The sequence below is a fragment of the Oenanthe melanoleuca genome, chromosome 14 (assembly GCF_029582105.1).
Source record: "Oenanthe melanoleuca isolate GR-GAL-2019-014 chromosome 14, OMel1.0, whole genome shotgun sequence".
In the NCBI taxonomy this organism is placed as follows: domain Eukaryota; kingdom Metazoa; phylum Chordata; class Aves; order Passeriformes; family Muscicapidae; genus Oenanthe; species Oenanthe melanoleuca.
In genome coordinates this window covers 9,049,348-9,064,787 of record NC_079348.1, presented here as the reverse complement: position 1 = coordinate 9,064,787, position 15,440 = coordinate 9,049,348, and the positions used below count along the sequence as shown (strand labels likewise).

General features: G+C 37.7%; 1 protein-coding gene across 4 annotated transcripts in view; it reads left to right on the top strand.

The window, feature by feature from the left end:
- The window catches only part of CPPED1 (calcineurin like phosphoesterase domain containing 1), a 38,821-nt gene extending 25,821 nt beyond the window's left edge, over positions 1-13,000 (top strand). For all 4 annotated transcript variants that reach the window (XM_056503610.1, XM_056503612.1, XM_056503611.1 and 1 more), the window contains one exon: positions 11,712-13,000. In XM_056503610.1, coding sequence (XP_056359585.1) covers positions 11,712-11,944 — 233 coding nt within the window. In that variant the 3' untranslated portion in view covers positions 11,945-13,000. The remainder of the gene's footprint in view (positions 1-11,711) is intronic.
- Positions 13,001-15,440: the final 2,440 nt, after the last annotated feature.

Sequence of the window (15,440 nt, the reverse complement as noted above, 5' to 3'; positions counted from 1 at the left end):
TGTTTAAACACTGATCTGTGGCATGCTCGTTAGTATACACTGAGTCAATAGGTAACATTTGCAAGTCAATAATCAAACATTTTGCTAATGAAATGAATACAGAGAACAGACAGCTCAGTAACTGAGACTGCTGAGAAGAATGAGCTGAATCAAAAGTTGGCTCAGAGTTACCTTAGTAACAGGTGCATTCTGTTTCCATTTTATTATTCCATATCAGAGCAGGCTTTGTGAGACCACAGAGGTCTCCGCGGGTTGCATAGAGGCTGTTGGCATGGTGGGGTAGAGGCACAAAGATACAAGGACACCACTTGCTTTCTGAACCTCTGCTTTGCCAAAGAATGATCAAGTTTAGCACATCATCAGACATGAAATTGCTTTCCCCTCCGTTCACTTCATACATTCTTGGAGGATTAAAACACAAAATATTGCTAATGAAATCCCAACATACTTTGCTTTTATTTTTAATATAGAAATTTGGTATAACTATTTATTCTGGAAAAAGAAAGTCAGTCTGCATTTTTAGGAGACCACCAGGCTGCCACTATTCTTCTCCCAAACCTCTCTCCAGTCCTTCCTTCCTCCCTTCTGCCTCTTGCAGCTTTCAGTGCTTGTAACCGTGTTTGTTGTGTCATTATGTCACTAACATGCATGGTTTAGGGTGTTTGGCATTATTAGAAGGGCACTATATTTCAGTTGTTTATACCCAGGATCAAACCTGGAACTACCCCAGTTCTCTTGTTTAAACTTTTTTAGAAGTGTCAAACATGGAGTCATACAGGAAAGGAAAGGAAAGATAATTTAGTACTTCAGGTCCTTCCAAGAGCAAAGAAATTCATATGGATTGTGTAGGAAATAGTCACATACTTAAAGTATGGTCATATTGGTCATATGGTCACATGCTCACAGGTACTTTAAACTGAGGTATGCAACTTCAGAAAATTCTTATTTTAATTCCAAAGCCCAGATCTTCTGTAGTTATTCCTTTCTAATCACCCCTTGTTACGTAATGGTTTTGGTGTAAGTATCTGCTCATTACAAGCAGAGATAAAAGACTAGCTGTAGAGGCTACATCTGGTATGAAATACTGAATTACATTTCTCACATTAGAAGTGTCCTTAACAGTTGGGCTAATTAAAGATAAAATCATGTCCTTATGATAAATATTTATAATTGAAAATCTGGCACTTGTAAATATGTATTACTACTGTGCAAAGTTAAACCATACTTATAAGCTGCATGTGTAAGAAATCCTGCTAGACCATGTTTTTTTTAAATGTATTATGACTATTGTCCTTGAAAATGTGATTTCAGTTGCAGTGAAAACCAACTTAATTGAGAACAGAGTTTAGCATTTAAGTAGAGATACCTTTTTGCAGGTATATTGTTACAACTTCTTCAAGTTAAGCCTAAGTTGTCAAAACTCTGTCTCTTCTACATGCAGATGTTAAGAACAGAAAAAAACTGTGTGCAAGAACTGTGAAAGAGCTGACCTGACGTTCTCATCAGTAAGATCTGCTGGAGTCACTCGACTCTGCTGCATGAAATGCATATTCAGCTTTTAAGGATTTTACAGTGCTGATATAAATAGATTTCCTCATAGCACTGTAAGGAAAATAAAGAAGTAGTAATGGTCTAGCCAAAAATCTGGTCTGCAAGTCATGTGTGTTTGATAAACATAAGCAGAAAATTTAGTTTTCAAATTAGGCAGTTTATGTAATAGAAGACCTACTTTTTCTTACATATCTCATTCCAGTAAAATTTTCTTAGGGCATTAAATATTTTTTTTCTATGAACTGAAAAGTAGGGGTATTTTTAGTGATATGTAGACAGACTTTTTGTCCTTAGAACCATCACTGAGCATTACTTTTATTAGTTAATATAATATAGTAATAAATGTTTCTTAATGGCACAAATCAGCTAAAGCATTTAAGTGAGCTCCTTGTTTAGAAGCTCTGTTTAATAAAGCCTAAATTGGTTTTATGGTTTTCCACAATGGTTTTTCACAAAAGTGTTGGAAAAAGATCTTGTTTCAGAGTTAGATTAAGAATATAAGTGGTCTATATAGCTGAGAGATGATGCATCTTAGAGAAAATAACTAGACCAGAGATAGAAATATACAGAAAGAAATTCCCTACAGTCTTCAGCTTCTTTTAATTAAAAAGTTTTAAATTCATCCAAATGTCTTCAAACCAATTTTTCAGATGTGGTTAAAAGTACTTAATATGCACATAGGGGCAAAAATAACTAACTTCATTAAATGGTGTATTATTTTCATTATATTTGTGACTAGAGGTGCTGTAACTTCTAACACCTTTACTCATTAAAAGAGTGTGATATATCTACGTTCTCCTCTTAGAAATGTTGTGACAGGAGAGCAGTGTTAAAGGAAGAAGAAGCTCTCAGAACATCTACAGCTGAGATATATTTGAGCACAAAATTAAAGCATGGAGTGTTGAAAGCTGTTGTTTCTAAAATTTACCAGACAACATATGCTATGTTTCATTATTTTCTTTGTTGTGTAATCAGAGTTGACAGGGGAGTAATATTTTCATCTTCCTGCCATTGAGACCTTGATTTTGGCAAAGCCCATACATTGAGTGAGTAATCTCAGTTCTTATGTGTCAGTATTTAAGATAATTTAAATACTTTCAACTTCAGTGATTTAGAGTAACCTCTTTCAAGGTTGTAATTATGCCCTTATGGCCCAGGTAGAGTGACGACATGTGATATATTCTATGTAAGAACAGTTCCCCAGGTATGGTAATGTAAATCTTGCATGGAGATAACACATAGACATAGATTTTAAATTTTTTTTTCCAGAGTATCAGTAGCAAGTACAAAATACATATAGTCTATAAGGACATTAAGTAATATTTGTTCTCAAATAAGTTTTTGAAATCAGTTTTATCCACTGGGCTAAAGCTACTCCTTGATGCTTAGAGCACACAGCAGTCCAGGACTTTTTGAGGTTTCTGTCAGCTCTCTGAGAAAGCATCACTTTCAAATGGAAAAAAAGTAACAAAAACAGGAAGTAAATTCCACTGAAAGGTCACAAGAGGCATTCACAAAAAGAAATTTGAAGGCTGGAGTGACCTTCTCAAGATGGGACCTCTAAAGGCTTATTTAAACCAGTGCTCTAATTAGGTGATCTGGAATCACCCTTTGGCTGTGCCAGTTGCTTTTCGGAATTATATAGGAAAAACAAGTGACACTAAAATACTTTTCTATATAGCTCTATTTAGTATTGTCTAATAGAAAGAAGCTTTTGACATAAATACATTTTTCAGAATTATATTTTGTCTTCTACTTACACAGACCCACTGACCACCAGCCACACGAAACTCCTGATTCTTTAGGGTACAAAGCAAATATAAGGCAGAGGTTTCCTGCACATTTGCAGGATAATGTTTGCAAACAAGAATCCATGGGATATTTTTATTGAGATGCTTATAGAGCTGTGCAATGTAAATTCTAATTACTCAGTTCTCTTTTATTCATACAGCTCTTCTGAGGAGGGATAACAGAGAGCTTTAAAATGGCTACATGTAATAATTCTGTATGTTACTGAGGGCTGACCAAAGAGCTTAGGAAAGCAAGAATGTTGATCCCAAATACTTACCAGTAGGACTGTTTCCTTCTACTGGTGCTGGGAAGTTATTGGGGCTTTTTTTGATAACAGGGTGTGAGAACTGCCAGAACACTGAGCAGTTAACAGTGCTGTGACTGATGCTTTCACATCTTTGTTTGCTGCTGTAACACCTGCTTAGCAGATGAGGCAATGTGAACACTCTGAAATTGCAGTGAGATAAAATCAATTCTATTCCACTGAAGAGATTTTGTTTTCAAAGACTTCTAAATATTATCATTCCTTGTGTAGCACTGGAGTCTTGAAAAGATGAGGTGCACCATGTGCCCAAGGGGAGAAAAAAAGGTGCAACAAAAAATGTGTATGGTTAATGTGGCTCTTGTAGGGAAGCTGAAAGAACGTCGTTTTGGAGTGCAGAATTGTTGTGAGAACAGATATTACTCTTGAACCGACCACATTGTTCAGCACTTCAGACAGCAGCTGTACTCTGTAAGTGAAAGGAAGAAAGAAAAGCCAGTTTGTGCCTGATTCTCCAGGGAAAATGTTCAAGATCAATTTATCTGTATGACTTAAATGGTTGTATTTGCCAGAAACACTGCATTTTACAAAATACCTATGTACTCTTACATCTGGGGGTGTACACACACATCTCAAAGTAGCATCTCCCTGGGCCTGGATACTTGGTTTTCCTCTCTTGGAAAAAACTATGACAGGGTACAAGAGTGTTGATAACATTCAGATCTTCCAATACAATTTAATGGCTTTACAGAACAGCATCTCGACCTGTTGCTTTCATTTTGGCTCTCTCCTGGTGCTCCTCTCTAGCTCCTGCACTTTTGGGGACAAATGTATCTAGGATCAGCTTTTTCTAGTCTGTCCTCTTTCTTCAGTCCTTGACTGAGAAAGAGATTTGTGTGGTGACAAAGATTTTTGGATAAACATAACTCTATTTAAATCTAATTTTATCATTAAACTTGAACAGTAATGGGACCAGAATGAGGGTCTCAATAGCCCAGTCTCCTGCTGCTTCTACTCCCCAAACTCTTGTGAAGGGCACAGGATAGAAAAGTGCGTAATAGTATTTCTTTCCAGGCTTCTTCTCACCTCCAAGAATTTTTGTTTCAAGGACTTACTGTGTCATATTAGTGTTATTAACATAATACAATTTAGTGATTCTTCTCTGGATTTGTTCAGTTGATTTGTGAAAACTGCCAGCTTTCACAATGGTCTGCAGGGGGGAATATCGTATTTCACAGCTCTGTGAAGAAATGTCTCCTTTTGTTTGCTTTGAACTTCACCTGCAGTCTGGGTGGAGAGCCATCAACCTGTACTTGAAATGCAGTGAGCATTGATTCATGTCTGCAGTTACTGTAAAAAATAGTTCATTAATCAGCACTTAAAAGGTGATAATCTGAACCATGTGATAAATTTCATTGTTCAGTCAGAACCACCTTATTTTCCCTAAATTCTCTACAGAGAGCATGGGAAGAGAGGCAAGGTCTGTACTGTACCCATTACATATTTATTATGTCATTCATATTGCACTAATTTAGCCTTCTCCTTCTTTTACAGTCTCATTTGCTTTTGCTGAGAAAAGCATTTATTTAATTGAAGGCTCAGTCTAAATAAAGCATGCTACTGATTGCCTATGCTGATTATTCCAGGCATTCTCCTCCTAATTTGGAAAATCTGCTTGCTTTTCTTTGGTTTATTTTTATGTTGGCAATTTTTTCCTATATTTTCACTCTGTCCATAGTGCTGGGTTGAGCAGTTTGATTTCCAGCTAAGGCGAGGTCAGGTCACGTTTTGGACACAGCAGACCTGTCTCAGAAATGGGGTTTGTACATTTGGAACTAGAGTTGGAAAACAGCTTCTTTTGAGTTCAGGGGATTTTGGAATCAAGCTGTAGAAGTGAGTGTAATTACAGAAATTGAAGTCAGACACCCCTGGAATTTAAACTAGTTCAAGTCTAAATTACAACCCAATATTATCTGATTATGTTAGAAAAAAATTGTTTCCAGGTGCATGTTTCTTTGGATGTTTTTTTATATTTCAAGGTAAACGTGGGTGCATTGTATTCCATCCTGTGTCATGTGCAACTCAGTTTCCCTAGAGACTGGGGCTCAGTCTGTATTTCTAGAATTAAACTATAAAACAGTAAATTTTTGAAGAAGTTAAGAGATGTACCTGTTTCCCAAAATTTTACTGTTACATGGTTACAGAATACACCTGTTTTTTTAACAAAGCAAAGAGATTATTTGGCTAGTATTTCTTGTTTAAAATGGAGACATTAACATGATGTAACTATTCTTGAAATAGAATGGCTGATCAAAACACTGAATAGAAAAGATGTGGCTGTTGGGCCACACAGTGAAGGCAGACCAGAGTCCCCTTTCTTTCCTGCCCAAGTGGAGTTGAAATCATGCCCAGTGTTTCATGTCCTTTTCTAAGCTACAGAAGACAGCAGTAGAGTCCCAAGTAATGGAACTTGGGAGTCTGGGAATTACAGGACTGCAGCTGCACAATAAGCTAGGACAGGGATGTTATCACTCCCAGGGGAGTTGTCCATGAGACACAGCTAAATGCCTTTGTTCTTTTACAATGCAGTTGCATCAAAATCATGCTGACCTTCTTTCCTGGTGTCACAGAACAGTTTTTCTGAGTGATAAATGGTAATTTGTAGAAGGAGTCTGCTGCACTTTCAGAATTCTGTAAAGTAACCTCAGCTTCTCCTGGTAACAAACAAACCGGCTCCTGCATGATACTCAATTGTAGTTTCCTTTTGTGTAATGAAGTATTTTCTCACCTTCTTGTCAAAAATATAATCAGCAGTGTGCTAACAACACTGGATAGCTAAAGTTTTCTTGTCGTTTTCTTCAGTATCTCCAGGGTTGAAAAAGGTGGTGAACATTTCAGTTAGGACTTGGTTTCTTTCATAATGTTCGTCTGCTTTGGATTACTTGGGAGCTCCTAAGTGCTGTAAGATGGCCACAGTTACAGAGAATAATCTGTAAAATCAGAGCTGCTGCAGCCTGTGAGGATGTGATAGATGTACATAGGCAGCTGCTTCCGATCCTGCTTGGATCTCTTGGAGCCTCGTGATCCTTTTCTGTGTCAGCCTTTTCTGTGCAGTGTCCAGAGCAGGTCTCAGACACTTGTGTAGACACCTTTCCCTGTCAGGCCAGTGAGGCAGTGGAACAGTACCTGTTACACCCTCTCTGTAAGAAAAGCACCTTTTAATACATTGTGCTGGTGTGGATCAGAAAGCCTTAAGAGAGAACCAACAGAAAAAGTGAAGATGGGAAATGCTGGTAAAAATTGTAGAACTTTCCAGAGCTGTTAAAGTGAGGAAGATGGAAATCAACAAGAGCTTGGTGAAGCTCTGCTTGTTTGATGAAGTGGCTTTAGAACAGACACAGGAAACAAATGAGAGAGCAGGAAAGTTTTCAGAGGCGCTTCTGAATTTCCTTTTAAAAAATGTCTGCAATAGAAACCATGTGTCAAGTGTTCATAATGTGGTTTTGACTTGGGAAAAGGTATCCAAATTAAAATATGATCTTAGTTTGAAATTTTATTAAAATAGAGTTCTGCTGTAAAGATTCTACATGTGAAACAGGTAGCATCAAAGGCTGAACTGCATGAGCTGGTAATTCCCCTCCTCAGCACTCCTCTCTTGCCTTGCCACAGCCACTGTGTGGCCTTACAGCCCCAAGGGCCATAATGCAGTCTGTGAATTAGCATAAAACCAAAGTGTTTATATGCTTGTTTGGCTGAGCTGATGAAAAGTCTAAGGCTTATCAACATATTTAAGTATTCCATCTTGTGACATTACTCTTGAACAATCCTTGTTTGGGTTTCTTGTTACATCATGAATTATTTTTGCTAAGTAGGCTGCTCTGGGCTCAAAGAACTTGTACCAAAATAGGTATTTCATTCTTTAGTAGGGAGGCATTATTCTGAAGGGAAAAAGAGTTATCATCAGATCTTTGGAAAAGGAAAATCTTTCTGTCTTTCAGATTCAGCTTTTTCAGATCAGAACTAAAAAGGACATTTCATGCTTGATCAGAAAATGATGGTAAATAGCATGGCAGGGGAGCAGCTTTGGTTTACTAAAAATCAGAAACAATTCCTGTATCTAAACCTTTTTTTACAAAGATACTGTGTTTTTTTCACATGTTGACTGATTCATAAAACCATGTTTGGTAGGAGGCATGAAGCTCAGTGGGTTTAGGTGTTTTCATGATCCAAGAACAGTTTTAGTACAGACAGAACAAGACCTGGTGCCCTGCACTGGGTGGAGCCTGCCCTGTATCTCTGGCTTTCAGTCCTGTCCTGATCAAAAATTGATTTGGCAGTTGTCATGAAACCAACACAGCAGTTCAGACCTTTTTTCCTTAGCAGATACTCTGTAATCTGTGTCAATGTTGTTATGCAGTCTGACACCAGATGATCATGATGATGATGATGATCACAGATACAGGATGTGTGAATTGTTTTGCTTTTTTTTTTAGCGTGTCTGCACAGTTTTTTACTTTATTCTGATTTTAATCCATTTTTTCTTTAATGAATAATCCATTAGATATGAATAGTGTCTTGCAGTAATGGATCCTGCTTTTCTTAGTAAATGGATACTTTGAAACCTCCAGTCACATTTAAATTCAAGTAACAGTGTATTTCATAAAAAATGAAATAATGAATGCTTGTGAAGGTGCTGTTCTTTGTATATTTATTTACACAGGAATTTTTTAGTACTTCATACAGCTTTTATATCAATGCTGCTTCCAGCTGCTGTTTAAGAATCCAGTGATAAAAAACAAATCAATGTTCTACCTTTTTTTCTTCTGTTTTAGTGGGAAGGGACTGTATGTTTTACTGTATATCTGGATGCATTTGACTGACTTGGGGATACATTAAGGTGGGCTATAAAAATGACATCTGCCAGGACACTGTTCATTCCTCACAGAGTTTGGGAGGGGGAAGGGGTGGGGGAGTTTGTAGCAACTTGACATTATTACTTCAGAAAAACATCTGAAATTAATGAATTAAATTTGAGTGCCCACATCTCTAAGATCCTTTTTATGTTAAAGATCAAAAGCAAGAGCAAAGTAAATTGCCTGCTTGTCATCTTGGTGTTACTGCAGTGATTGGTTCAGCTTTCCTCCTTGTGCTAACTCACAGAGTGGGTGCAGTACAGCTGAGTGGACAGGCAAGGACTCCTGCAGAAAAACCCCATCAGTGAGCCTCCTGTCAGTACCCAGCAGTGACCTGTTTGTTTCCTTGTTCAAGGTGTAACATCCTGTAACCCAGCAATAACTAGAGTTAATACTAGCACTAAAGAGTTTCTGAAAACTGAAGTCTGGGCTAAATTTCTTACTCATCTCTGTCTCTGTCTAGGATAGGTTTATCAAAATCTTTCCTTGAATTATAAGACAAGTGGAACGTTCTTTTCTTTAGCATAACTACAGTTCCTTTATGACTTTTGTATCCATTGTCCTAATTACACTTAAGTCAGGGTTTGGTTAACATATATGATGACACAAAGTCTTGGCTTCTTTTCCTCTTTTAAATCAAGATGTTAAATTCTCTGGATGTTGGGAAGATGCTGCTTTAGGACACAGATTCTTCCAGTAAAAAGAGAGAACTTAATTCCCTTCCAAAGTACTTATTTATATCACTGAAAGTGTGTCACATGGGTTTGCACCTCACTATGGGTTTATGATTCTTACTTGTTCTTAATTTTTTCATAGACTAAAGTAGTTCTGCTTACCCACAGAAAAAGCAGAAAATACTGAAAAGGCCTTGTTACCTTATTACAATAGCAGCAGCACTGACTTTTGTATTCCACCACTGCCTTTTGAGGGACTTTTTTCTCCAAAGATGTAAAAACACTTCACCAGTTTTTCTGGGTTTGTGTACCTGAGTCAAAGCAAGCTCGCAAAGTTGTTCTGCAGTCTTACTCACCAGTATACCTCATGCAGCAGCCAGAGGAGTGGTTCCAGCAGCAGGACAATCAGCCCTGAGACACTAAACCAGGGGAACAGACAAGTTGGAGCTGACAAGGCCCTTGTACCATTGCTCAGTGACAAGGTGGCTTCTTTCTCTGTATTCTATCTTGCCTCATCTGCTGTTTGAGGAGGGCTTAGATTTGAAATATGAAAGCTCATGTAGCTCGTACCACAGCAGAATAATTTATATTTTGCTTTCCAAGCTGCTTAATTTTTAACTATACTTTGAGCCAAGTTTATGTATTTTATATCAGTCTTCAGATCATTCACTCCCACAAAAGCAAAGGATTGATGTTAGCCAGCTACCTTAAGATGGGTTCACCTACCTCCCTTTTCACTTTATCTCTGTGAAAGAGTCTAAATCTACTGCAGGAGAAAATGTGGAAGGTTTTTTCTGGCTAGAGAAATAAGGACTTCTATGTGAAGTTGTAGCATGTTCCTCATTGCAACTCTCTGACTTTAAATTGCCTCTGTTTTCCAGGATTTCTGCTGTCTGAAAGCAAAATCAGTTGTTGATAGATTTTTATTTTTTAAATGTCATCTGGCCTGCCAACAAAATTTTCAGTATTTTTAGCTATCTGGTCCAGTATTTTTTTTGTTTCACAACAGTATAAAGTAGCATTAGATGCAGCTTCAGGAAGTTGTAAGAGTCTGGAACAAAGGTCCAAGGACCTTAGGCTAAACATGCCAAAACATAATCCCAAATCCTGTTAGTAAAATTAGCTGTTTAAACTAACTCCATGTTCCCATTCAAAATAAAACATGCACTCCCTTAAATGAGCAAGAAAACTGATGAATATTTTTTACTAAACTCTGAATGCTATTTAATGTGGTGCTCAGCTGTACCAATGGCCAAAGCATGGAAAGGCTAAATGGCAAAGGAGGGTGGAATAAGCTGTGAATGAAAAGCTTTGTCTAGCTCAGAACGTTCTCTCTTGGAGAAGAAGCTGCATTCTCAGCTCTCTTGTGAGGTTTGCAAACTTTGACAGGAAAGAGAAGTAACAAGATTACTTTTTTTAAACTCATACTCAAGGAGGTTTAATCATTTTGTAGTAATAAAAACATTTTGTTAAAATTTATTAAATATTGGGAGGGGAAGATAATCTATTTGGCAGCATGAATCTGACTTGTAAAGATAATCAAAAAAGGCCATTCAGAGTAACAAGGACAGCTTCTACCCATTTGTTTGTTTATGTACTTGCAAGACAGCAGAAACAAAAAGTAGAAATTACTGGTTTGGAGGTAAGGATTACACAATTCATTTAATTTCAAATTGTTTCAAAATTTCCGTAAAAACTCCATATTTTTTACTCCAATAAAGTCCAAAATTAGTAATCTATTAAAAAAAAAATAAACAAACAAAACAAAACCAAAAACAGAACAGCTTTAAGTCGTGAAAAATAGAGAGGGAAGCTTTGTTTGTCCTCATACCTGATAAATGTTAATTCATGTCATTCCAAGCCTCATTCTTGCAGGTGTCAACCTTTCCTTTCCTGGCTGCTTCTTTTTCTTCCCCTCTTCTTAAAAACTCACAACCTCTCCTGCTTTATTAGATTTCTTTGATATACCTAGCTCTGTTCCATCTGTGATACCCTCAATGTGTTGTGAAATTACTACAGTTTACCTTCTCATGCATGTTTTTGTCTTGCCCCTTTTACTTTTTAAGGTCACTGACTTGGGTGTACAAGTTTAAGCTACCCTTAGTAAATTTTCTTCTCGCTAATTGACAAATGCAGCTCTGCTCTCTTGGCCTTTCAACCTGTGTTTCAGTCCCATCATTCTCTAGGCAGGTGTCTGATTTTAACCAGCTGTTTCTGCACTGTCCCTTCTTTCTAGGCAAAGGAGTGGGGAGACAACAAACACACCTTGCAGTGGGCATAAAGAACTCAGAGTCCAGTTACCCTAAACACAGCTGGTGGAGACAGTAAAATTTGTTTAATTATTTATTAGTATTAGAATTATTTACTACTGTTTACTAATGGTTTGTTGAAAATGCAGGTTTGGGTAAATGGTTTAGTTTTAACTTTATGCTCGATGAGCCATTAAAGAAGGAAGGCAAATGTGACACCTGTAAGGTGTAACTAAATAAATACATACTCTCTGTTTTGTTTTCCTAACAGGCATTACAGCTGTATTTTCTGGGCATTACCATAGGAATGCTGGAGGGTCCTACAAAGGCCTGGAAATGGTGGTGTCATCAGCCATAGGATGTCAGCTGGGACAGGATACACACGGCCTTCGAGTGGTGGTTGTGACAGAGGAGAAGGTGGTGCACAGATATTACAGCTTAACTGAACTGGGCAGCCAGGGCATAGAGAAGGAGTTGCTGGATATGCTTGCTAAGCAAAAGTAGGCTGTACCAAAAGCTGTTTTTCCATATTAGATAAATATAAATAGTTTCATAAAGTTTCCCCAAGCAGAATTACAGATTTCTGACTGCAGTGTCCCAGAACAGCTCTCAGTTTGTTGTTGTCCTAAATAACAAGGAAGTTGTTGACAGCGTTTTTCTTTCTGAAAATGAGACCTATGAGGAATATGGGAGAAGAGCAGAGCTAATATGGTAATGTGTCATTGAAGAGTACAGTTTGAGAATTTTCACTTTGCTCCTAGATAATATTTACTTATTACAGAGAAACTGGTGTCTGTATAACCCTTTAACTTGAGAGGGTATTTCAAGATCAATAAATTTAGTAATTTCTGTTGCCTCCTGGACAATGAACGGGGCACATTTTTACAGAAACAAATCTCAAAAAATTTGAAATCATCAGAGTTCTGCTGACTTTTAGCAGCTTTTGGATCATAGCCTGTTACCTTGGTGTCATATTTTCTCCCATTTCCCACACTTTATTTTCTTAGTTCTTCAGAGCCAGGAGCAATAGGAGAGCAGACATATTCTGGTTTGCAGTTACAGCTTGGGTTCTGTTATATCTGTTAGAAAGTTTTATATAATGTTATATAGTTTTATAGTTTCCATTATATAGTTTTATATAATGAAAAGTCTGTAAATGAGGCTGATATAAATGTCACTGACAGAAACTAAAGGTGAAACAACTATTTCCATTTTGCAATTACACTACCATTCAATTAGCATATATCCTGGCTCTAGCTACAGAAGTTGGAATAATTGCATGGGGAGAATAATTCTGTACAGAATACTCCAATCAGAAGTCACTTTGTTGATTCCTAGACAAGCAGAGAGCTTTGATTTCCAAATGCAATGTAGAGTGCCTTACTGTAAGACAGTACAGAATACTACAGACTGTTGAAAACCTTAAACAGTATGTTTTCTTCACTGCAATAAGTCTTTAAAAACAAATTTATAAAATAGCTTACATGCTGCAATCCACCTCTTTTTTTACTAAGTGTATCTAATTGGTTTCAAATAAAGTCTTTGTGTAATTAACTCATACCTGTTGGAGTTTTAAGTGCCTAATTGAACACAGTACAATCCATACCATGGGTTATCTGGAACTGGAGCTGGTGCAGCTTTGGCACCTGACAAGGGAGGAACACAGCATCATTAATGCATTCTGTCATGTTTTATGTATGTACTCACATACAACAGTGTTCCCTAGAGGGTATTACAGGTATTTAAATATGGTGAGAGGTATGAAATGCTGTGCTGAAGAGTCAGTTTAATTACATTTTAGTCACAACAGTTTATCAAGGAGTCTCCTTCAAGCCTGATTTGTAGAACTGCTGAGACTGTAAAATCACCTCTGTAGCATTGCCTGTGTAGCAGCAGTGAAGTGGCTGTACCTGCAGCTGGACAGGGCCACCTGGGGACTGCAGCCCCATGGCAGCAGCTTGAGCAGAGGTAATGTTGGATTCAGAGAGAAAGAAAGTGATTTTACTTTTATTCTCCAGCTGCCTTTGCTTAGCTGAATGTTTTCACAGTCTTATTTTCAGTAAAATGTGGAAAATGAGAGAACATATTATAGTCATATAATACAATCATGGGAAGGATATTTAACCATAGTTTGTGGCTGGACAATCCTGTATGTAGTAGAAAGTTACAAAAATAAGCTGAGAATCTGGGTTTTTTACCAGTATAAATGACAAATTGTGTTTCCTCACTTTTCTCAGTGTAATTAGCTAATGTAGAATTAATACTGATGCTTTAACTAATTTGAAATGGCAGAGGTCCTTGCTGTGACTATGCCCCATCTTGTTTATGTCAAGAAAAATAAAATATGTTAAATTATGAAACAATTCATCCATGGATAAGTTAATTATAATTTAAAACAACACATTTTGATGTTGAGGACATTATTTTGGTACCTCCAGCAGGGTTGTTAATTGTGACTCTGTCAGTGTCAGCATATGACTGCCTTTAAAACAAGATGTCACTAATAGTTCAGAGTGCTGAGGAAATGAGAGCAAGGGAGCCCTCGTGTTGCTGTGGGCTCAAGAGGCTGGGCAGAGATTAAAACAAATCAAGTGCCCACAGTTCATTTTGGTTTTTCTTAGGCTACTAAAAGGATAAACCTCGATGACTTTTATTAAATGAGGAAAATTCACATTACAGTCTGAGGGGGAGACCTATGGACATGAGGCAAAGGACTGACAGCAAAGTCTTTGAGAGAAATCCTGGTTTTCCAGCTTTAGAGTAAGCAACAAATTTGAGAACACACTATTTCTGAGCCTTTCCAGGAAGTCATTAAGACGTGGTATGCTCTGTTTGCCTATTGCTTGCCTTTAGTGCATTTGGGTCCAGCATCTCATCTTGGAGGTTTTAATAGGGGTAATATTTTTATGGCTACAGTATTCAGCTCCTGGAGATTAGAGACAGAAATGAAACACTTGATGTATCATTAAAACTTAATCACATTTTATACTGGCAGAAGTGAAGTCTCCCCTGCCACCCCTATTTGCAGACAGCCTGTGCCACAGTCACTGCTCGATGATTCCTTTCTTACCTCAGCTCAGCAACCTGGTTCCTAGTGTCTAGTTTTCCAGACATTATCCTCAGATAGCTGGTTTTATTTTGCTATGAGAACAAATAATTGAAGATACATCTCACATAAGGAAATCAAACAGCAGCAGTAAAACCTAAACATTTCACTGCTTAGAAGGACTCAGCCCCCTTGTGTGTCATGGCATAAGTGTGTGTGTGTCACTGCAGGCTCATACTCACCATGTCACTACTTCATGCTGGGAAAAAGCTGCTTTGCTTCATGCCCTCCCAGTGCCTTTCTGTGCAGACTCCAGCTGAACACAGCAATATCCTTTGGAGCAAGGGCAGCCTTCACACTCATCAGTTCCCAGTGTGCCTGCCAAGCAAACCCTGACGTTACCTGGCACCTCAGGATACCAGGGAGAAAACATGATTGGCATCAGAAAATTGTAAACAGAGAATTTCCACTTCACTAATACTCTGCAGTTTCCAGAAGTGTCTCTGCTGACATAGGAGACATCTCATGGCACATATGGAAGTGCAAAGCCAGGTGGTTTAGGCTGCAGGCACTGTGCTTGTGGACACTTTATTGGAAAATGCTCCCTAAATAAAGTGCAAAAACAAAACATACAATAGAAAAAAAGCATTAGACCGGCATACTAAACTGTCTTCCAGCCTAAATGAAATACAACTGTCCAGCAGCAGATACAGAAGGGGCATCCCCAGGAAAACCCCAGCATTCACAGAACTAAGGCAACACAGACAAATCAAAAGCTTTTCAAGCAATATGAAAAACATACCCAGCACTTCTCTTCAGGAAAAAAACAAAACTAAAAAACTCCAGAACCACAACCCACAGCTCAGAGAGCCATTATTTTTTTTTTAATTGACATTTTTATTTGTTTCTCTAGAAGTAATTTTTCTCCATTAGCACTTTGTCAAATGCAGATAG